General features: G+C 55.7%; 1 protein-coding gene across 3 annotated transcripts in view; it reads left to right on the top strand.

Moving 5' to 3' along the window:
• The window catches only part of SRGAP3 (SLIT-ROBO Rho GTPase activating protein 3), a 123,197-nt gene that overhangs the window by 19,499 nt on the left and 79,661 nt on the right, over positions 1–24,037 (top strand). For all 3 annotated transcript variants that reach the window (XM_075998494.1, XM_075998496.1, XM_075998495.1), the window contains exons 2-3: positions 11,804–11,996; positions 22,966–23,128. In XM_075998494.1, coding sequence (XP_075854609.1) covers positions 11,804–11,996; positions 22,966–23,128 — 356 coding nt within the window. The remainder of the gene's footprint in view (positions 1–11,803; positions 11,997–22,965; positions 23,129–24,037) is intronic.

Genomic DNA, 24,037 nt, shown 5'->3' with positions numbered 1-24,037 from the left:
CCAGGCAGGACTTCCCGGTTGGGCCCAGGTCTTTGCCAGGGAGCAGGGCATGCGGGTGAGAATCAGAGTGGTGGCCTGGCTTGAGGCCACCCCAGGGGGTGTTCAGCCCCCTCCCCGGAAGTGGGGGCTTGGATGGGGATTAAGGCTCGGCTGCATGGACAGCTTGGTCTCTGGGTGGGGCTTGGATCTTGGGGAGAAGGGGCTGAGCCTTCAGGTGGTCCAGCGCTGGGGACAGGGGTGGCCAAGGCTGGCAGGTGAAGTGGGAGCTGATGCTGCTCTCCTCCTTCCTCGTGGAAGAGCCTCCAGGGTCCCCAACCCAACTGCCTCCAGGGCAAGCTCCTTTGGCCGCCCTTCCCACCAAAGCCGTTTCCATGGATACATTTCAGCCTCCGTCTGGCCACCTTCAAAAGCATCAAAGGCAGCAAGCCTCTAGCCTTGCAGAGTCTTTTGTTGCAGCCCACAAATAACTTTTTGTGAGGACCCTCCCCCCACCCAGCCAACCAAAGAAGCCGGCTCACTTGTGTCCTCTCGCAAAAAAAAAAAAAAAAAAAGAAGCCTTTAGCTGTTTCTGAAAGCTAGAAGGGCCCGAGTGTGGAGCCCAGCCTTGCCACCTGCAAAACGCAACTAATGAGCCCCAGGGAGGAGGTTGCGGTAGGGATTGAAGGAGGTGGTGTCTGAACACGCAGCGTCTCGCCTGGCCCGCACGTGAGATGGCGGTTTCTGTGTTCCTCTTTGTCAGTTGGACTGCTCAGGGATGACATCTCTCTACCAAGTTTCCCCGAAAACAAGCCCTACCCGTAAAGCAAGCCCCAGCAGGATGTCTGAGCACGTGCGCCATAGAAGCCCTACCCCGAAAATCAGCCCTAGTGCCGGGCGTGGCTGCGCAGCGTCTGCACAACCCGTGCGTGTCATCGCGGAGCGGGAAAGAACACGAGCAGCCCTTCTCCTCCGCCCGTGACAGCTCTAGTGCTCGGCAGGAGAGATCGGGGCCGGTGGTGCTAAAGGAAACAGAGTCGCAAGACATTCAGGATGGGACTCGGGGTCTGGAGAGTGAGGATGATGTTCCAGAAGAAGACGACTTCACTCTATTGGAATCAGTGTAGATGGTTGTACCGTCCTTAAAAGAAAACACAACACATCCCCTGCAAATGAGCCCTGGGGTGTCTTCTTGAGGAAAAGTAAACATAAGACCCTGCCTGATTTTCGGGGAAACATGGTACTAGCAGCCCCCGTCCGGGGTCTCCTTGGGTGTTAGATACACTTGGAACGGAATAAGCTCTCCTTGGTGTCCCCCTACTCTCCCTAGGGACAGACCCGGAGTCCCACGGCTGCAGCCTCTCGGGCGTCTCTTGTGCTGGCCCCTGCTTTGCACGGAGCCAGTTACAGGGCCGTGGAGGCAGGCCCAGCCTCTTTGCTGGGAGGCAGGCAGGCTCCTCGCCTCTGGAGAGCCCGTCCTGGCCAGCGGGCGCTTGGGTCTCCCCGGTGAGCTTCCATTTTCTCCCAGAACCACCTAATTTGGCTGAACCTCTGCCTTGGTTTCCAGACTCTTCCATCACCTGAGCTTCCACTCGGTCCTGTGACTAGCGGGCATCAGAGAAGTTCATACCCACTTGTTCCTCACTTGGGGTCTGGGGTGTGCCAGTGTGATTTGGGGGGTCCCAGAGGGCGAGACTGGGGGCTCCGGCAGCTCCGGCACCTCCTCCTGTCTGCTCTGTTGTCCCTGAATCTTCTTGTTGGAGAACCAGTTTTTTTTTCTTTTTCTTTTTTTTTTTTGAGACAGAGTCTCGCTTTGTTGCCTAGGCTAGAGTGAGTGCCGTGGCGTCAGCCTAGCTCACAGCAACCTCAAACTCCTGGGCTCAAGCAATCCTCCTGCCTCAGCCTCCCAAGTGGCTGGGACTACAGGCATGCGCCACCATGCCCGGCTAATTTTTTATATATATATCAGTTGGCCAATTAATTTCTTTCTATTTATAGTAGAGACGGGGTCTCGCTCTTGCTCAGGCTGGTTTCGAACTCCTGACCTCGAGCAATCCGCCCACCTCGGCCTCCCAGAGAGCTAGGATTACAGGCGTGAGCCACCGCGCCCAGCCCTTTTTTCTTTTTTTTTAAGACAGAGTCTCACTGTGTTGCCCAGGCTAGAGTGAGTGCCGTGGTGTCAGCCTAGCTCACAGCAACCTCAATCTCCTGGACTCAAGCGATCCTCCTGCCTCAGCCTCCCGAGTAGCTGGGACTACAGGCATGCGCCACCATGCCCGGCTCATTTTGTTCTTTTATATATATTTTAGTTGTCCAGCTAATTTCTTTCTATTTTTAGTAGAGACGGGGGTCTTTCTCTTGCTTAGGCTGGTCTCGAACTCCTGAGCTCTCAAACAATCCTCCCGCCTCGGCCTCCCTGAGTGCTGGGATGACAGGCGTGAGCCGCCGTGCCCGGCTGCAGTTGCATGGTTTAATTGAGACGCTAGGTCTGAAGAAACATTGTGCAAACTGTTGTCACGAAAAGCACTTAGCGGTTAGTGAAATGATCGTGAAAGAAACCGGAGCGACCGTCTGCAGCTGAGGGCGGGCCAGCTCGGGCTGGAGAGGGAAGCAGAGGCTAGACCAGCCTGATGCACAGCCTCGGCAAGACGAGTCTTAAGCCAACGCTACTTGCAGATTTGGGTTTGGAAAACAGGCTACCCCTTTGACAGGCGTGCCCCACGGAGCAGCTGGCGGCAGACGCTGGCATCCCAGCGCCTGCTTCCCTCTCCTTTCCAGCTCCGACGAATCCAGAGGCGACAGATTTCTAGAGGGTTCGCATCCTCTCTTGGCCAGTGCACCCCGCCATCTATACGAGAACCTTTTCTGCCCCGAAAACCATCCGTGGAGTTGATTTTAAAAGGGGAAGTGGCTTTTCCTTGTCAGGAATGAGAAATAACCTGCTAGGTTAGATATCTTTTAGGGGGAGGACAAAAATGGAGAGGTGTGTTCTGGAAAAGAGCACCTTGTTTTTCCTCCTTCTTTATTTTCTTTATTTTTTGTTGTTATTTTTTTGAGACACTTTTCTATATGCTGCCCAGGCTAGAGTGCCGTGGCGTCAGCCTCACAGCAACTTCCAACTCCTGGGCTCAAGCGAGCCTCTTGCCTCAGCCTCCTGAGTAGCTGGGACTACAGGCGCTTGCTACTATACCCGACTAATTTTTTCTATTTTCATAGAGACGGGGTCTCACTTGTGCTCTGGCTGGTCTCGAACTCCTGAGCTTAAGGGATCCTCCGGCCTCGGCCTCCCAGAGTACTAGGATTTCAGGCAGGTGTGAGCCACCGCACCAGACCTTTCTCCTAATTTAAAAGGGAAGCATGGCAGAGTGGAAAAGGTGGAACCAGGAACTAGAAGACCTGGGTTCTAATCCTGTTTCTGCAACTAACTGGCTGCCCGATCTGTGGGGCTTGCCTTCTCTCCCAATAATTTTGCCGTCGTAAAATGAGAGTGTTGGACTGGTTTGCAAATATTAGGGCTTTTGTGTCCTACTTTTTTAAGTTTTCCATGTCTGTATTACCCGTATTATTCTCTGTGTTTTTTAAAAAATTGATCTGGTTCTGTGCAAATTATTTTATTTTATTTTATTTTTTTGAGACAGAGTCTCACTTTGTTGCCCAGGCTAGAGTGAGTGCCGTGGCGTCAGCCTAGCTCACAGCAACCTCAAACTCCTGGACTCAAGTGATCCTACTGCCTCAGCCTCCCAAGTAGCTGGGACTACAGGCATGTGCCACCATGCCCGGCTAATTTTTTGTATATATATTTTTAGTTGGTCAATTAATTTCTTTCTATTTTTGGTAGAGACGGGGTCTCGCTCAGGCTGGTTTTGAACTCCTGACCTTGAGCAATCCGCCCGCCTCGGCCTCCCAAAGTGCTAGGATTACAGGCGTGAGCCACCACGCCCGGCAAGTGCAAATTATTTTAAAGGGAAACATTATATACTTCTACAAATGAAGGTAACTCTAAAAACAAAGGTGGGTTAAGATGATACATTTTTCGTTGTGTATATTTTACCACAATTAAGACGTTTAAAGACAAACAAACAAAAATAAACCAAGAGCAAAGAAAACACAACGATGAAAATAAATAATACTGTATTTATGCTTTCCCCACCTGAAAGCTTTCATCCGTCCCTGGCACTAGATGATCTGAAAAGGACCTTCTAGCTCCAAAGACTTTGGTACAGACGAGGTTTCTAGTGCAAACCGGGACACCGTACTTTCTTCGTCAGGGACCCGCACATCTTCCTTCATCACACTGTAACCATGGAAACACCCCCCTCCCTCCAAGCATGGCAGTCCCTAACCAGGTGGTCCCCAGGGCCCCAGGGGCTGGAGACCTGTCACATGCATGCTTGTTGGTTTAACCTGGGTTAAACCGCTCTCCCCGTCTGGAGCGACTTCTGCCTGTCTTTTCCAAACCTCAGTCTCCCCCAACCCTGTGGATTCCTCCAAAACCACAGTGATCTTTCCCGTTTCTCCTTCAATTTTCACTCTGTACAAGTACTTTAGGTGGCATTCCTTAGGAGCAGAGGCTGAGATGGGCTTGGGTGCGTGTCATTTACGGAGGGCGTGGCCCTTCTGGAAAAACTCATCCAGGGTGGGGACAGCAAAGCATGGGAGGGGGGCGGGGGAGTCTAGGCTGACTAATGCCCTGGGAGTTCGGAAGAACCGCATCTCGCTTTATTATCTGCAGAACCCAACGCTCAAAAGTTTTCTCTTTGGTCTCCAGACTTAGGGAACCAGCAGTAAAAAAAAAAAAAAAGAAAAAAGAAAGGCATTTATTGGGCACTTACTGTGTACAAGGCATTTTAGACCTTAGCTCGTAGAATCCATATATCAACGTGATGAGGAGGTAGGTTTTCTCCCCATTTTACAGATGGGGAAACAGAGGCTCGGTGACATGCAGTCACTCACCCCAGCACACCTTTGGGATTCAACTCCGGTGTGTTTGGCTGCAGACCCTGTGCGTTCAGCCGCTCGCCCGGTGGGAAAGAATTTATAAGAAGCTCTTGCTACAGCAGGGGCCCAGGTGGGACGGGGGACTGGCCGGTCCACCCCCGCGTCCAGCTCTCCTCCGGGCTGCACGAGTCCTCGGCCCTTCGCAGCTCTGGCCTGGGCAGCGGTTGAATGAGGAAGCGGAGAGGGACGGCAGTCTGGGGAGGGTGGGGGCAGGGCAGGCTGGTGATGAGCGTCCCCAGGGCGCCTGCACGGGTGGCCACAGCTCTGCACTGCTGTCAGAACCCCCGGGCACAGCAGGACAGGTGGCCTCGCGACTGGTCGGATCGCCCTTGCTGGGAAGGCCTGGCCAGGCCTTCCGGTCTGTGGCGTGGAGGGACTAGCTGGTGCAGACTCCTCCAACCTGCAGACGCGCCTGTACCGGGCACAGGTGTCCAGTTGTCCTCTCCCAGGAAAAGTCGTTTGGACGCTGGTGAGGCCTCCCAGCACTGGCGTCCTGTGACAACGACAGGAAGTATGGCCCACTAGGGGGGCTCGCCTGAGCCTTGGTGTCCAGGGCTTTTGTGGCAGGGGTGTGGGGGTGTTGCTCAGGGAGGTGTGGTCACCCCTGCAATGGACTCCCCCACCCCCAGGAATCAAGCTGGTGACAGCCAGGCCCGGGGCCCGGGCAAACAGAAGCAGGCCTTTGCCCTGAGTCACATGGTCGACATAGACTGCCCGGGCTGGCCCAGAGCCCCGGTGACAGTGACCCAAACGTAGTCAGGCAGGATATGCTCGGAGCTTGGAGGGGGGACATGCTCCCAATCCTTTTTCTGGGAAGCGCAGAATTCGGGGACCCCAAGCCAGGGGAGTTAACCCCTTGTTGCCCACCTCCCACCCGCCGTCCTCTGCCCGGCACTCCCCGTCCTGGCCCTGTTATGGAGCCGCATCTCCTGCCTCTGTGCCTTCGCATCTGCCGTTCCTTCTGCCTGGCGTTCCCTTCCACCGCCTCTGCCTCGGTCTACCTGAAGAGCTCTCCTTCATCCTCCGGTCTCCGGGGAAGCGTCCCCTCCAGCTTGAAGCCTTCCTTGACACCCTCAGGCTGGCTGAGTCCCCTCCGTCCCGCGCACCCAGGCCCGCCAACGCCCCGTGCACGTGTGTGCACGGCTGCACGTCTGTTTTCCGCACGACGGGAAACACCGTAAGTTCCTTTCTTTAGTGTGAGGAATGTGCAGTGCATTTTCTTTTCTTTTTCTTTGAAACAGAGTTTCTCTCTGTTACCCAGGCTAGCTCATAGCAACCTCAAACTCCTGGGCTCAAGCGATCCTCCTGCCTCAGCCTCCTGAGTAGCTGGGACTACAGGCATGCACCACCATGCCCGGCTAATTTTTTCTATATATATTTTTAGTTGGCCAATTAATTTCTTTCTATTTTTAGTAGAGACGGGGTCTCGCTCTTGCTCAGGCTGATCTCGAACTCCTGAGCTCAAATGATCCTCCCGCCTCGGCCTCCCAAATTGCTAGGGTTACAGGCGTGAGCCACCGCGCCCGGCCAATAATTGTTTGTTTTATGTTTTGTCAATTACAAAAGCAAGGCTTGCTCGTGGCGGTGGAGAAACCCGGGCAGTGCGTTCCCGCTCAGCTTTCTCTCTGTGGTGCTTTCCGCATGCCGATCGCGACAATCCTGGCGACCCAAGTGCCAGGGCCCAGCTCTGCCCCAGACTGCTGCCTCACATTGCTGTTGTCCTGATCTCCCCGAAGTTGGGAACGAGGGGGGCTCACACCTGTACCCTCCCGCCCTGCAGAGACACGACAAACACGCTGGGAGCGGGGGAGGACGCAGAGAGCAAAGGAGGGGAATCTTTTATTTACTTATTTTTTTTTGGCGGGAAGGAGAGAGGGAGCAGGCTGGAGCAAGGGGAGACTTCCTAAGGAAGCCGATGTTTGGGCTGGGACTTGGGGGAGCTTGGGGTTTTGCCCAGGGATGGGAGAAAGAGCTTTTCGGGCCAAGGTCATGGAGGAAAGGGGTGACTTAGCCCACTGTGGTGGCGCGCCCCTGCCCCAGGTCCCTGGCCCCCAGGGTGGCGTGCCATCCGACTGCCATCCGACTTCCCTCTGATCCCAGGCAGGGGATGTTCGCAGGGGGCCAACTCAGCTGCTGGCCCCACGTCCTGCTTCGGTTGGTCGTGGGGCTTCTTTGGTTGTTTTTTTTTCTCTCTTTTGTTGTCATTTGGCTCTGGATGTGTGTGAAATTCCTAATTCAGGCTCAAAGTAGCCGGCTGATTAAAACCTAATGAAACAAAAAAAAAATATATAGGGAAATGTGCACTAAAACAGATGTTGAGTAACCCCAGGTAGCTTCAGTGCTGCCAGCTTTAAGGCTACAAATGTATCCATGACGCCTCCTCTTTCTCTCCCAAAACAGCAAGCCCTGGGGGTCGCAGCCAGCCGACGCTACTCTGTTACACCACATTTTTAGTTTTGTTCTTTTTCTTTTTTTTGAGACAGAGTCTCACTCTGGGGCCCAGGCTAGAGTGCCGTGGCATCAGCCTAGCTCACAGCAACCTCAAACTCCTGGGCTCAAGCGATCCTCCTGCCTCAGCCTCCTGAGTAGCTGGGACTACAGGCATGCGCCACCATGCCCGGCTCATTTTTTCTATATATATTTTTAGTTGGTCAGTTAATTTCTTTCTATTTTTAGTAGAGACGGGGTCTCACTCTTGCTCAGGCTGGTTTCGAACTCCTGACCTCGAGCAGTCCTCCTGCCTTGGCCTCCCAGAGTGCTAGGATGACAGGCGTGAGCCACCCTGCCTGGCCGCAAAATTTTTAATGAATCTGTGCTGCGTGCCTGCATTTTGACTGTGATATCACATGAGGTCAGGTGTGGAATTTCCCACTTTAAGTGTCGTGTCAGTACTCCGATAGTTTCGGATCCTGGAGCGTCTCAGATTTCAGATTTTTAAGTTAGGGATGCTCAATCTGTACACACATAGTTGCAGGATGATTTTAGATGGCCCACAGAGGCAGAACTAAATAACTGACTTACAGAAACAGTTATTTCCTTTTTAGTCCTCTGGTCCTTCTTCAACCCTTCCTTCCTTCAACTCTCCTCATTACCTTAAGGAGAAAGTTGCCGTTAGCTGCTAGCATGTCTTCAACAATTCTTCTGATACTTGGCAAACTCCTTTTTATCAAAAAGAAAGCAGGCCAGGCGCAATGGCTCACGCCTGTAATCCTTGCACTCTTGGAGGCCGAGGCGGGAGGATCGCTCAAGGTCAGGAGTTCGAAACCAGCCTGAGCAAGAGCAAGATCCCGTCTCTACAAAAACCAGAAAAAATTAGCTGGGCATGGTGGTGCATGCCTGTAGTCCCAGCTACTCGGGAGGCTGAGGCAGGAGGATCACTTGAGCCCAGGAGTTTGAGGTTGCTGTGAGCTAGGCTGACGCCACGACACTCTAGCCTAGGAGATGGAGGGAGACTCTATCTCAAAGAAAAAAAAAAGTAGGTCTCATACTACAGAATCTAGGTCACATGTGTTAATTTTAAAATTATTTTGTGTTTGCTGTGTCTTTCTTTCTTAAAAACTTAATTTTGGGCTGGGCGTGGTGGCTCACACCTGTAATCCTAGCACTCTGGAAGGCCGAGGTGGGTGGATTGCTCAAGGTTGGGAGTTCAAAACCAGCCTGAGCCGAGACCCCATCTCTACTAAAAATAGAAAGAAATTAATTGACCAACTAAAAATATATAGAGAAAAAAAATTAGCCGGGAATGGTGGCGCATGCCTGTAGTCCCAGCTACTCGGGAGGCTGAGGCAGGAGGATTGCTTGAGCCTAGGAGTCTGAGGTTGCTGTGAGCGAGGCTGACGCCATGGCACTCTAGCCTGGGCAACAGAGTGGGACTCTGTCTCAAAAAACAAACAAACAAAAAAACTTAATTTTTTTTCCTTCTTTTGTTTTTAGTTATCTTCCATTAGTGGCAAATGATTTGGGCTTTTCCATTTATGGTAGTACCATTTAGCATTCCACATAAACAGTGGGATGATAAGTGAATACAGGACCGGTGGTTTTCAGAGCGGGCACATCATAGAGACGGCCGTGAAGCTGGAGAGACGTGGGTGTTCCGGGCGGGCCCCAGCTCTCTCGCTGCTGCTTCGGCTCCTGGGGAAGAGCAGCGTCCAGAACGCAAAGAGGAGCATCAGCGGTCAGAGGCCGCAGCTGGGAGCTCCCCGTTAATGCATTCTGATCTCTGCTCATTAAATATATTTCATCCTTCAGGGACCGTTGGGCGGCAGAGCCGTGAATATTCATCTCGTGTTGAGATTGATCACACGCCTGGCAGGAGGAGGCGTGGCCCCGTTCCGCCTTCTCTGTGTTCCCCCAGCATCTGGAAGGCGGGGAGGCAACCTTCTTTCTGCCTGACGCCTTCACGGAGGGGATGGCTATTACTGTGTTTCCCTGAAAATCAGACAGGGTCTTCTGTTTTTCCTCAAGAAGACACCCTAGGGCTTATTTGCAGGGCATGTGTTATTTTTTTTAAAGTACGGTACAACCATCTGCAGTGATTCAAATATAGTTAAGTCGTCGTCTCCTGGAACATCATCCTCACTCTCCAAACCCCGAGTCCCATCCTGAATGTCTTGCGACTCTGTTTCCTTTAGAGCCATCGGCCCTGATCTCTCCTGCCGAGCACTAGAGCTGTCACGGGGCGGAGGAGAAGGGCTGCTCGTGTTCTTTCCCGCTCCGCGACGACACGCACGGGTTGTGCAGACGCTGCGCAGCCACGCCCGTCACTAGGGCTGATTTTCATAGCCACGCCCATCACCAGGGCTGATTTTTCATAGCCACGCCCCTCACCAGGGCTGATTTTCATAGCCACGCCCCTCACCAGGGCTGATTTTCATAGCCACGCCCATCACCAGGGCTGATTTTCATAGCCACGCCCATCACCAGGGCTGATTTTTCATAGCCACGCCCCTCACCAGGGCTGATTTTCATAGCCACGCCCATCACCAGGGCTGATTTTCATAGCCACGCCCATCACCAGGGCTGATTTTCATAGCCACGCCCATCACTAGGGCTGATTTTCATAGCCACGCCCATCACTAGGGCTGATTTTCGGGGTGGGGCTTCATGGTGTAGGTGCTTAGACATCCTGCCAGGGCTTATTTTGTGGGTAGGGCTTATTTTCGGGGAAACACGGTATCTGGACTCAGCGCAGATGCTATGGCGAAACCCTCTCTTCCCACCCGTCCTGGTTTCCGCTGCCTGCCTCCCGCCCAGGGGAACGACGGGCTCAGGAATCGGGGCAGGGCGGTCACGGGCTTGCGGAGCTGGATTTCTGCTCCCAGACCACAGCGGGAAGCAGGAGTCCTCCTGTCTTGCGTCTTTTCAGCCACGCCTGTGTGTCCAAAACTAATTCCCTGATGTGTTGGGGGCCACACCATTTGCTCTTACATAGGGGAAAATTTTCCTGGTTGACAGCATCATCATCATCATCATTAAATAACTCTTTAATGTTTTCAAAATGCTAGCCAAGACACCGTGCTTCACTTCTGGAGAAGGCGGCGTAGTGGAGAGACTTGGAGGGGAAATGTCAATGATTTCCCCAAGAGCTGCTGCCTTCCTGGCACGCGTCTCCTGCACCCCTAGAAAGCTGTGAGCAGATGCAGTTTGATTCAAGGAGGGCTTAGGAGTTGACATGTTGTGAGTCTCCTTGCTAAGCCTGGCCTTCCATAGCCCGAATAATTGTGAGGTGGCTAGAGACAGAGTGAAACCCTGGCCCACTTGGTCTGGCAAGTAGTAGGGGAAACACTCATCTCTCTGGCAAGTGGTACAAGATTTGGGGCCAAAAGACTCTTTGCTACTTAGATGAAAATGGGCATGCCACGTCTCTTCTCTGTGCCTCAGTCTCCTGCTCTGCAAAATAGGATAATAGTGGCTGCCTCCTGAGGCTGTAGCATGGGTCCATGAGACGACTCATGGGAAGCACTTAGCCCTGCAATGTCTGCTCTTCCTCCATTCTGAAGACGGGAAAAGCAAGGCCCAGAGAGGGTCCCTGACTTGCCCCAGTCACACAGCTAGCCAGCATCAAGGTCAGCTTCCTAACTCAGCGAAATCTGATGCAGAGCTGGCTCTTGGTACTGCAGCACCAAAAGGACCCATTTATTGGCTGGGCATGGTGGCTCACGCCTGTAATCAGTCCTAGCACTCTGGGAGGCCGAGGTGGGAGGATCGCTCGAGGCCAGGAGTTCAAGACTAGGCTGAGCAAGAGTGAGATCCCATCTCTACTAAAAAATATAAAGAAATTACTTGGACAGCTAAAAATTATATAGAAAAAGAATTAGCCAGGCGCGGTGGCTCACACCTGTCATCCCAGCACTCTGGGAGGCCGAGACGGGAGGATTGCTTGAGGTCAGGAGTTTGAGACCAAGCTGAACAAGAGCGAGACCCTGTCTCTACTAAAAAAAATAGAAAGAAATTAATTGGCAAATTAAAAAATATATAGAAAAAATTTAGCCGGGCATGGTGGTGCATGCCTGTAGTCCCAGCTACTCGGGAGGCTGAGGCAGGAGGATCGCTTGAGCCCAGGAGTTGGAGGTTGCTGTGAGCGAGGCTGACGCCACGCCCTCACTCTAGCCTGGGCAGCAAAGCGAGACTCTGTCCCCCTCCTCCCCAAAAATACTGGGTCACAACAAGTAGCAGAGACCGGCATGTGCCCGAGCTCTGTGCCAGCGCTCCGCCCGGGAAGGCCGGGGCTCGGAGCGGAGCGAGGTCCGGAGGACGGGCGGCGGGTGGAGGGAGGCTGGGGCGGCGGGACCCGGCCCCGCGCTGTCTAACGGCCCGGCCTCTCCCGCAGAGATCCGCGCGCAGCTGGCGGAGCAGCTCAAGTGCCTGGAGCAGCAGTCGGAGTCGCGGCTGCAGCTGCTGCAGGACCTGCAGGAGTTCTTCCGGCGCCGGGCGGAGATCGAGCTCGAGTACTCGCGCAGCCTGGAGAAGCTGGCCGAGCGCTTCTCCTCCAAGATCCGCGGCTCCCGGGAGCACCAGTTCAAGTGAGCGGCGGGCGGGCGGGGGGGCACACAGCAAAGGAGGCCAAGGAGAAAGGAGGCCGGGGCGAGTAGTGCCCCGAAGGCGCTGCTGGGTCCGTGGGGTCTCCGACCTCCAGGCCGCACTCTTCCCTGAGCAGAGCAGAGCTGGAGATGGGTCCCGCCAAGCTCTGTCGCCCCCTGGAGTGAGTGCCCTGGCGTCAGCCTGGCTCACAGCAACCTCGGACTCGTGGGCTCAGGCCATCCTCCTGCCTCAGCCTCCCAAGTAGGTGGGACTACAGGCATGCGCCACCATGCCTGGCTGATCATGCTCGGCTGATTTTTTCTTTATATATATTTTAGTTGGCCAATAAATTTCTTTCTGTTTATAGTGGAGAGAATTTAGTGGAGAGCCTCCCAGCTACTCGGGAGGCTGAGGCAGGAGGATCCCTTGAGCCCAGGAGCCTGAGGTTGCTGTGAGGGAGGCTGACGCCACGGCACTCTAGTCCGGGCAACAGAGCGAGACTCTGTCTCAAAAAATAAAAAAAAGAAGAGGCCCAAGAGCAGCCGGGGAATCTGGACCCTGCCCTAAAGCACAGAGGCAGACCCAGGCGCGGTGGCCCGCTGCGGCGGGCAGACGTCACGGGAGCGTGCCGGCTGCAGATGGCCTGGAGGAAGGGCTGCGCCCCTCCTCTCGCTGTGGAAGCAGCCCCTCCCATCCCCCAGCGAACGCCGGACAGACGGGGGGGGGGGGGGGGGGGGAGGGGGGCGTCCCCCAGCATCACCTGCCTGAGCTCCGCCGGCCCCTGTGGGGTCGGTCATTAACCGGGACGCCAGACGGGATGGCCCCAGCTGGCAGCCGGGCCGAGGGCTGCTGGACGCCCCGTCAAAGTCTAATTAGGGCGCCAGCCAGGCCGGGGCAGCTGGAGCCGGGCGCCCTGCTCCTGTGGCGGCCGGGCCGCCCCGGCTCCTGCACGAGGGGGGTCTCCAGGGGCAGGCTGGACTCGCCCTTGGCCCCCGGCCCTGCCTGACCCCTGGCTGCCTGTTTGGAGCTGGGCGCGCAGGCCTGGGCCGCTCTGCGCCGCGCCGTCTCCCGCTGGTGTCCCGGGAAGCCCGGCCTTGCTGCCCTGCAGGCGTGTCCTTGCAGAGCGTCCTTCGCTCCCAGCCGGCCAGCCGCCGTCCAGAATGGCAGGGAGGGAGGGAGGCAGGGCCCGGGTTCTCGCTGGGAGGTCGGTGCCAAGACGGAATCCACTTGCGCGAGAGCCTGCAGCAGCCTGGGGCGGAACCGGGTCAGGAAGCGGGGCCCTCGGACTCCCAGTCCAGCCTCCTCCTGCTCTGTGGGCCCTGTCTCTCCCAGGCCCGCTGTTCCCCGTGCACCTGGTGGTTGGGGACTGCCGGTGAGGCGCTGTGTTCCGGGCTGGACTCACCTGGCTCGGTTCCACGCCTGCGTGACGCAGAGAGAGGCTCTAGGGACATCTCTGAGGGTTTCCCCGGGGCAGGCGGAGCATTTAGAGAGCAACAGCGGCATGCTTCTTTTCTTATTTATTTATTTATTCTTGAGACAGAGTCTCGCTTTGTTGCCCGGGCTAGAGTGAGTGCCATGGCGTCAGCCTAGCTCACAGCAACCTCAATCTCCTGGGCTCAAGCTATCCTCCTGCCTCAGCCTCCCGAGTAGCTGGGACGACAGGCATGTGCCACCAGGCCCGGCTAATTTTTTCTATATATATGTTTTAGTTGGCCAACTAATTTCTTTCTTTCTATTTTTAGTAGAGACGGGGTCTTGCTCTTGCTCAGGCTGGTCTCAAACTCTTGAACTTGAGCGATCCTCCCACCTCGGCCTACCAGAATGCCAGGATGACAGGCAGGAGCCACCGCGCCCGGCCAAACCAGTGGTTTTATCTCACGCAAACTGAGCAACAGAAAAGCTGAGTGGCGTCTTTCCCCAGCCACACAGCAGTGAGCTGCTGAGCTTGGAGATCCCGACTGCCTGATGTCCCGCCTGGGCTTCCCTCACCACGAAGGCGTGTGCTCCTCCGTTTATTTGAAGCATGTGCACTGAGGACTGCTGGTCACCCCAGCTCTCTGGGAGGCCGAGGTGGGAGGATCCCTCGAGCTCAGGAGTCCGAGACTAGCCTGAGCAAGAGTGAGACCCTGTCTCTACTAAAAATAGAAAAAAATTAGCTAGACAACTAAAAATATATATAGACAAAATGAGCCGGGCATGGTGGCGCATGCCTGTAGTTCCAGCTACTCGGGAGGCTGAGACAGGAGGATCGCTTGAGCCCAGGAGTTGGAGGTTGCTGTGAGCTAGGCTGATGCCACGGCACTCACTCTAGCCTGGACAACAGAGTGAGACTCTGTCTCAAAAACAAAACAAAACAAAAAACCCCACAATATTTTGAGATGCTTGGTTGAGAGAGAGAGGAGGAGGAGGAGGCGGAGGAAGAGGAAGAGGAGGAGGAGGAAACCTCTGAGAAGTTTTGCAACGACTTCTCCTGAATGCTACTCGACCACAGAATTCTCCCTCCTGGTGATATTTGCTGATATTTCACAAACCTGCACTGTTTGAGGCCCCGAGTGACAGATGGCTCCAGACAGATGCGGGATTGCCTACCCCCTGGGGAAGTGGCAGTCCCTGCAAGCCGTGCTCGTGTTTGGGGTGGCAGAGATCCCCGACTCAGTTCTGACCCCCCTCGCCTTCCAGGGGACACAGCTGATGAGAACGCCCCATCCAGAGGCTGAAACATTTGTCGCTGCTATTTGAATGGATGTGGAAAAGAAAGCAGCAGGGAATTCTGTTCAAGTGTGTTAAAAATGTTCAGGGTGAGTCAGGATTTGGCAAGTGCCAAGAGATGCCTGGCTAGTCCGTGAATAATGTTCCATGCAAATGTGCCGTGTGCGAGATGTTCCGTGTAAATGCGCCATGTGCGAGATGTTCCATGCAAATTCACCATGTGTGAGATGTTCCATGCAAATTCGCCATGTGTGAGATGTTCTGTGTAAATGTGCCGTGTGCGAGATGTTCCATGCAAATTCGCCACTTGTGAGATGTTCCGTGCAAATGTGCCTTGTATGAAATGTTCCATGCAAATGTGCTGTGTGCAACATGTTCTGTGCAAATGCACTGTGTATGAGACGTTCTGTGCAAATGCACCTTGTGTGAGACGTTCTGTGCAAATGCACCTTGTGTGAGACGTTCTGTGCAAATGCACCTTGTGTGAGACGTTCTGTGCAAATGCACCTTGTGTGAGACGTTCTGTGCAAATGTGCCTTGTGTGAGACGTTCTGTGCAAATGCGCCTTGTGTGAGACGTTCTGTGCAAATGCGCCTTGTGTGAGACGTTCTGTGCAAATGCGCCTTGTGTGAGACGTTCTGTGCAAATGCACCTTGTATGAGACGTTCTGTGCAAATGTGCCTTGTGTGAGACGTTCTGTGCAAATGTGCCTTGTGTGAGACGTTCTGTGCAAATGTGCCTTGTGTGAGACGTTCTGTGCAAATGTGCCTTGTGCAAGACGTTCTGTGCAAATGCACCTTGTATGAGACGTTCTGTGCAAATGCACCTTGTATGAGACGTTCTGTGCAAATGCACCTTGTATGAGACGTTCTGTGCAAATGTGCCTTGTGTGAGACGTTCTGTGCAAATGTGCCTTGTGTGAGACGTTCTGTGCAAATGTGCCTTGTGTGAGACGTTCTGTGCAAATGTGCCTTGTGTGAGACGTTCTGTGCAAACGCGCCGTGTGCGAGGGAGGCTTGGCTCGTCCTTCAGCTTCACGGAGCAGTCGGAGGAGAAGGATCTCTGCCAGTGAGCAGCTAACTTCACACGCAGGAAACACCACTCCTTCTTGGGGATAAAACACCACGGAGTCTCTGCACAGACTCGGCCTTGCTCTACAGAGATGCTGCCATTTAGGCTCAGCCTTCTAGACGAGTCCTAAAAAGAGCAGCTTTTTTTTTTTTTTTGTAGCACATAAATCAAGCGTGCAAATAAACGGGCAATGGATTCTCCAACGAAAAGGTCTGCCCAGAACGGGGTGGGGGTGGAGAAGGCCCTCGGATGGGGCCGGCACGTCACGCGTGGCTGTCACCGTGGCCTCGGTGCAGCTGCCTTGGGCGCGGTCCAGCCCCGGCCTTTCTGGGCTGGGGAGGGGAGTCCCGAGAGCCGCCCGCCTGCCTGCACCACGGCCACCCTGCGTGCGTGCGCCAGGCCTCCTCTGAGAAGCCTCTGGCCCGCGCGAGCCGACCGCGGGCAGCGGCCCGGCTCCCACGGCCGGTGCGTGTCGTCGCTCTCACGGGGCTCCGGGCGGATTTCCGGGCGCGAGCCAGCACGCACGAGTCTGCGCCCCACTGCAGTCCGCCCCACGCCAGGGGCCGTCGCTCGGCTCCCGCTCTGATGCTCCCTCCGAGTTTCGTGCATGAATCGCTGGCAAGGCTGAGACGCCAGCAAACACTTTCTTCATTAAATACGTGGTAAGAAGAGACTCGCCCTGCGTGGCCTCGGCAGGAGGGAAGTGAGGGCCGAAGCTGGCTTTGTCAGAGCGGCAGACTTTGACTCGACCTTAAAGAGCCTTCCAGCTTGGCCGAGCGCGGCGGCTCACGCCTGTCATCCCAGCACTCTGGGAGGCCAAGGAGGGAGGATCGCTTGAGGTCAGGAGTTCGAGACCAGCTTGAGCAAGAGCAAGACCCCGTCTCTACTAAAAATGGAAAGAAATTAATTGGCCAGCTAAAAATACATAGAAAAAATTAGCCGGGCATGGTGGCACATGCCTGTAGTTCCAGCTACTCGGGAGGCTGAAGCAGGAGGATCACTTGAGCCCAGGAGATTGAGGTTGCCGTGAGCGAGGCTGACGCCACGGCACTCACTCTAGCCTGGGCAGCAGAGCGAGACTCTGTCTCAAAAAACAAAAACAAAAACAAAAACAAAAAACAAAGAACCTTCCAGCAGCCAGAGCTGTCCACCAATGAAAGGGCTGTCTCGGAGGGTAGTGATCTCCCCGTGCACAGAGGTATGTACACAAAGGCCAGTATTTGGGGGCGGGGACGTTTCTGCAACATGATGGATAGCCAAAACGAGAGAGAGACTATTGACGACGCATTGAGCCATAAATATTGAATGATCTTGTCGATTCTCTTTCGGTCTTTCTGGCGGCCTGGGAGAGGAAGCCTCCGTGTGGGGCCAGCAGCGCGCTGCCGGCAGCTTTGCGGCCTGCCTTTCGACAGACGGAGAGAGGACAGGCTCCAGCCAGCACCCGCCTAAAGCTGCGCACCTGTTGCGTTTCCTTTGAACTTCCTTTTCAGTTACCTTCTGTTTATGGAAAGTGAAGCCTTTTTATTTTTTTTAACTAAGATTAGGGAAATCCTTTGTAGGTAAACTTATTTAAGAATAAAACGACAATCCACAGAGACACGCTCAATGCGTGGGACGCAGGAATGGCAGAGACCCCGTGGCCAGCGAAGGTCAGCCTGAGGGCCGTCCCAGGTCCTCTGGAAAGCAAGCCCCTCCCACCTCTGCCCTCTCCACTCCCCACCTTCCTCCTTTCATCGCTGGGGGGGATTTTAAGACAGGAGGCTCAGCCCTAAAGAGCGGCCGTGCCACAGCTGCGCACCCTTTTTCTCTCTGTACTGTTTTATTTATTTTTTTGAGACAGAGTCTCGCTCTGTCACCTGGGCTAGAGTGAGTGCTGTGGCGTCAGCCTAGCTCACAGCAACCTCCAACTCCTGGGCTCAAGCGATCCTCCTGCCTCAGCCTCCCGAGTAGCTAGGACTACAGACATGCGCCACCATGCTCGGCTAATTTTTTCTATATATTTTTAGTTGGCCAATTAATTTCTTTCTATTTTTAGTAGAGACGGGGTCTCGCTCTTGCTCAGGCTGGTTTCGAACTCCTGAGCTCGAGCGATCCTCCCGCCTTGGCCTCCCGGAGTGCTGGGATGACAGGCGTGAGCCACCACGCCCGGCCTCTCTCTGCAGTTTCCCCAGCCGTCTCTGTTCCTGATCCCACATGCACCGCGTGACACCCGTCTCTGTGAGGTGAGCCCCTCAAACCCCGGAAAACCAGCAGGCGGCTCCGTGCTCACCTTCTCCTTCCAGGCCCCGGCTGTGCCACCTGCCTGGCCTCGTCTCTGCCCCTCCTCCCGTCCCCCTCTGCCCACGCCCACCTCTTCCCAGAAAGTTCTGGAAGGTGCCCACGCGCAGGGGGCCCAGAACGCTCTTCCTCGTCTTGTGGTCCCAGCTCCGGGAGCACCTTTTCACCTCTCCAAGCAAATATTTCCCGAGGGCTGGCCCTGCGCCCTGCCTGGGCACCGGAGACGGGTGGCTGGCAGGACAGACTCGAGGTGCAGGAAGGGACAGGCAGGCGCGGGCATCCCCAGTGCTGCAGGGCGCCGGGGCACCCCTGGAGGAGAAACGGCCCAGCTGCGGTCAGCCTGGGCCCCTGGCCACCGCCACCTTCCCCTCGGGAGGTCCCCGCCGCAGACTCCCGGGGCTCCAGGCTGGCCACCGCCGTCTCCTGCTTGTCCATGTGACAAGTGTCGGCCGGCGCTGGACATCCAGCCCCTCGAGGCTGGGAGGTGGGTCACTCCGCCCGCCACCTCCTGGTGAAGAGCAGGCACGAGGTGACCGCCTGCAGACGGGCGGTCCATGCTGCGGCAAGCGCGTGGGTTCCAGGTGCTGCTCGGGGACAGCTTGGGTGGCCGTGGTTCTCCGGCCCGGTGCTCACTGAGGCAGGGCTCTGCAGAGCAGGTGCCTGTCCTGTGCCTGGGGGGAGGGACGGCCGCCTTCTCCCCGAGGGCCCGGGCAGACTCAGGCCGGCAGGGGTTCTGAGTGCTGGGCGGAGTTTTCCGGGCCGGCCGAGAAGCAGGGGGTGGCTCCCTGCTAATCTCGTGTTCCCGGCTCCCCCGCTCGGCAGAGCCAGCCGGGCTCCTCTACGCTGCCGTCTGGGAGGCTCGCTCCAGCTCCCCGAGCCAGGGAAGGGAAGCTGTGACTTCCCGGAAATGTGCATGGCCATTTTCTGGCCATAAAAAATATATAGAGAGAGACATACACACGCATGCGCGCAGAAGTTCTAGCGTGACTTGTCGGCTCGGCAGCGTCTGGCGCTGGGCCGGCGCCGGGAGGCAGGCCCGGGAACAGGAAGGGTGCTCGGGCGGCCGCCCGGCTGCCCTGGACGCTGCGGTCTCCCGGCGGCGGCGGCCGCGGGCAGCGCCGGGGCTCAGGGCAACGGGCTCTGCTCTCGAAAGGGACAGATGGGTGCCCTGGCTGAGAAGGGCAGGGCAGAGGCTGGAGGGCCCTGACGGCTGGCGTCCGGCTTTGCGGCCTCACCTGGCCTCCTGCTCCTCCGCCAGCCCAGCGCGATCGGGGCGGAGGGCGGGAGGGCGCACGCCTCACCCCGTGCTCCCCAGACACCCCTCCAGCCCCACCCTGCGCCACCGCCCGCCCCTCTGCCTTGCTGTTGTTGTTGTTTCTTTTGAGATAGAGTCTCGCTTTGTCGCCTGGGCTAGAGTGAGTGCCGTGGCGTCAGCCTCGCTCACAGCAACCTCACACTCCTGGGCTCAAGCAATCCTCCTGCCTCAGCCTCCGAAGTAGCCGGGACTACAGGCATGCGCCACCATGCCTGGCTGATTTTTTCTATATATATTTTTAGTTGGCCAATTAATTTCTTTCTATTTATAGTAGAGACGGTGTCTTGCTCTTGCTCAGGCTGGTTTCGAACTCCTGACCTCAAGCGATCCTCCCGCCTCGGCCTCCCAGAGTGCCAGGATGACAGGCGTGAGCCACTGCGCCCGGCCTTGGAGGGCTTCTTAAAACACAGGTGCTGGGCCGGTCCCCGGGGTCTCCACCTGAGTCGTCGGGTGGCCTGGAGAGTTCCCAAGGGGGTGCGGATGCTGCACTTTGAGAACCGCTCTTCAGCGTGGGCGCATGGACGTGCCCAGTGGGGAGGTGACTTGAGCTGGGCAGGGGTGCCATGGTGATGCCGCGTCAGGTGAGGGAGGCGGAGTTCTCGGGAGGGAAGAAGAGGAGCCTGGTGCCTGCACTGGGACACCTGGCCGGGAGGCGCCTTGTCCCACTGCCTGGGCCCCGGCCGCACCGCCTTGGCGCTAACTCCTTCCTTCTGCCTCAGCCTCTGCGCGGGCCCCCTCCGGGCAGGGTCCCATCGCAGCCCTGCGGGAGTCCGAAGCCCTGACAGGGCGGCCACTGGGGCCGCTGGCTGGCGTGTGCTTCGCTGTTCTGGCTCTTTCTCTGGGCTGCAAGCCAGGGAGAAACCTGCTTCTCGCGCAGCAGCGTGTCTTTTTTTAAAATTTATTTTTGCTATAAATATTTATATACTTATAGCAATGTTATATATAATTATAAAATTATTATATAAATATTTATTATTTATATTTACACAAAGATAGCACAATGTTTGAACAGTTCTAAAACATTGGTTTATAAGAATAGCCTTAGAAGATGATGCTGCCAGTTAAATAATTTATTTCAGTGTGATTAAGTGTATTGCTATTAGGTGAAGAGTCATGTATTTATATTTGTTATAGGATTTATATCACTATTTCTGATTTCTGGATATTACAGGGCATGAATGTTTTGGTTACACACATTGATTCTGTACCGTCTGAGTCAAAGTGACAGATGTGCCCATCGTCCAGATAGTGTGCCCCGCACCCAGTGAGTGCGGACCTGCCCATCCTCTCCTCCCCACCTGCTTGATTGTTTAAAACGTTTATTTCTCATCTTCCTCCGTTCTGCTCGGACGGGTCTGTCCTCGCTCCAAACCCAACGCCCCTCCCAGAGTCCTCCTGCCACTGACGCAGACTTTTTTTTTTTTTTTTATGCCATTTGGTGACAGAAAGCAAAGGTCCTCTGGGTCAGGTGGTCCCACCTCACTCCCTGCCTTCCCGACCCCAGAGGTGGGGGGCGGGGCAGGGAGGCCCTGGGGGCTGCACCTGTGGCATCGCCACCTGGCCGTGTGGTGGTGGCCACCGTCACAGCAGGACCGAGAGCTGCCGTCCTCAAACACGCTGGCCGGGAGGCTGGGCTTCCTGGGAACGGGACCTCGGCCAGTGCCCGCACACCCAGGACAGGTGGAATGAGGCCGGCCTGGCCTGGGGGACACCCAGGAGCCAGCCACCCCCCTCCAGGCGAGGATGGGACTCTTCCCTGCCTTGCCAGCTTCCCCTTCCTCACTGGGGAGTGGAGTCTGGGGAAAAGGACTCTCTCTCAGATGCTCCTTGTGACAGGATGGGGTTATCCGTTCGATCTTGCTGTTTTTTGTTGTTGTTGAGACAGAGTCTCACTGTGTCGCCCGGGCTAGAGTGCCGTGGCATCTGGGACTACAGGCATGCGCCACCATGCCCGGCTAGTTTTTTTTCCTATATATTTTTAATTGGCCAATTAATTTCTTTCTGTTTTTAGTAGAGACGGGGTCTCGCTCTTGCTCAGGCTGGTCTCCAACTCCTGAGCTCGAGCAAACCTCCCGCCTCGGCCTCCGGGAGTGCCAGGATGACAGGCGTGAGCCACTGCGTCCTGCCTTGGTTTTGTTTCTTAATTTCCCTTCCTCCTGTCGGAGAATACAGCATACACACCCTTCCCTGGGGGGTCTTGGCAGGGCACGGACAGTCTCCCACTTCACAATGGTCTGGCGTCCGGCCCGACGTTGCCGTGGCCTGGGCGGGTCTGCGGTCAGGGGAGCCGCATTCCGAGCGTCCGTCCGGCCACTCTGCTCTTCACTTTCAGTATGGCATTTGGTGCGCTGCATGAGGTGTTCGACACTTCTTCTATAAAATGATGTCTGTGCCAGACGATTTTGTGCAGCTGTAGGCCCCGAGAGCATTCTGAGCATGGCTAAGGTGGGCCAGGCTAAGGCATGATGTCCCATAGGTTAGAGCAGGGGTCCTCAAACTTTGTAAATGGGGGCCAGTCCACTGTCCCTCAGACCGTTGGAGAGTGCGCACTATGGGCCCGGGACGCGTCGGCTGCTAAGCAGGACAGGCAGCGGCGGCAAAGACACCCGGCGGGCCGGATAATGTGCTAGGCGGGGCCAGGCGCGGTGGCTCACGCCTGTCATCCTGGCACTCTGGGAGGCCCAGGCGGGCAGATTGCTTGAGGTCAGGAGTTTGAAACTAGCGTGAACAAGAGCGAGACCCTGTCTCTACTATAAATAGAAAGGAATTAATTGGCCAACTAATATATAGAGAAAAAATTAGCTGGGCCTGGTGGCGCATGCCTGTAGTCCCAGCTACTCGGGAGGCTGAGGCAGGAGGATCGCTTGAGCCCAGGAGTTGGAGGTTGCTGTGAGCTAGGCTGACGCCATGGCACTCTAGCCTGGGCAACAGAGCCGGAGAAGATTCCAGAAGGCGGGGGAGATGGGATGAAGGAAGTGTCTGCTTTTTGTTCTTTGCATTGCGTCGATCTAGAAATCCTGCCAGGATTTCAGACACAAAGTAGGCGTGGCATGTCTTAGCCCCAGGGGAGGCAGCTTCTTCCCAGAAAGGAGGGGTGTGTGGAGCAAGGGCCATGGCTGATGGGACGGTGGAGCAGCGCAGGACCTAGAGTCCAAGACCTCATCGTAGCCTGTTCCCCCAGCTGTGAAATGCACAAAAATGAAACCGGCCTGGCCGGGCGGGGTGGCTCACACCTGTCATCCCAGCACTGGGAGGCCGAGGCGGGAGGATCGCTCAAGGTCAGGAGTTCGAAACCAGCCTGAGCAAGAGCGAGACCCCGTCTCTACTAAAAATGGAAAGAAATTAATTGGCCAATTAAAACTATATAGAAAAAAAAAAACTAGCCAGGCATGGTGGCCCATGCCTGTAGTACCAGCTACTCAGGGGAGGCTGAGGCAGGAGTATCGCTTGAGGTTGCTGTGAGCGAGGCTGATGCCATGGTACTCTAGCCCGGGCAACAGAGTGAGACTCTGTCTAAAAAAAAAAAAAGCCAGGCTGGAAGTGGGGCTAAGGCGGGTGCCGGTTCCACGGCGCCAACCCGAGCCGTCTCGCTCCCGCAGGAAGGACCAGTACCTGCTCTCGCCCGTGAACTGCTGGTACCTGGTTCTGCACCAGACGCGGCGGGAAAGCAGAGACCATGCCACCCTCAACGACATCTTCACGAACAATGTCATCGTGCGCCTCTCCCAGATCAGCGAGGACGTCATCAGGCTCTTCAAAAAGGTGGGCGAGGGGCGGCCCCCACCTGTCCCAGGTCTCTGCCCCGGCTGGCCGCCACATGCAGAGCAGGCTGGGGCGGGGACCAGGACAAGCGTGTCGAGGGTTGGGGTGGGGGGCGAGGGCTGGACTTGGCACCGGGCCCTGAGTTCAAATTCTGCATACGCCTTTCAAAGATTGTGTGGCCTTGGCCACTTGGGCAACTGCCGCCACGGAAGGCAAGCCTTTGCATGGCTAGGTGAGAGGCACAGTAGCACTGCAGGGAACGGGAGCAGCGGAGGCGAGCACAGACACCGAAATTGAAATCACCTGCCTGGCGCGGTGTCCCGCCTGTCATCCCACACTCTGGGGGGCCGAGGCGGGCGGATCCCTCAAGGTCAGGAGTTCGAAACAAGCTTGAGCAAGAGCAAGACCCCGTCTCTACTAAAAAGAGAAAGAAATTAATTGGACAATTAAAAAATATTTTTAATTGGACAATTAAAAATTAATTGGACAATTAAAAAAATAACTGAGACTCAGTTAAAAAAAAATCACCTGAAATGTTATCACTCAGAGACAATCACTTTGATGTCCAAGAACTTCTTTTTTTTTTTTTGAGACAGAGTCTCACTTTGTTGCCCAGGCTAGAGTGAGTGCCGTGGCGTCAGCCTAGCTCACAGCAACCTCAAACTCCTGGGCTCAAGCGATCCTTCTGCCTCAGCCTCCCAAGTAGCTGGGACTACAGGCATGCGCCACCATGCCCGGCTAATTTTTTATATATATATCAGTTGGCCAATTAATTTCTTTCTATTTATAGTAGAGACGGGGTCTCGCTCTTGCTCAGGCTGGTTTTGAACTCCTGACCTTGAGCAATCCGCCCGCCTCGGCCTCCCAAGAGCTAGGATTACAGGCGTGAGCCACAGCGCCCGGCCTTCT

This window comes from Microcebus murinus, chromosome 28, assembly GCF_040939455.1.
Source record: "Microcebus murinus isolate Inina chromosome 28, M.murinus_Inina_mat1.0, whole genome shotgun sequence".
Lineage (NCBI taxonomy): Eukaryota > Metazoa > Chordata > Mammalia > Primates > Cheirogaleidae > Microcebus > Microcebus murinus.
Note: the sequence above shows the minus strand (reverse complement) of the source record. Positions and strands in the feature narration are given on the sequence as shown.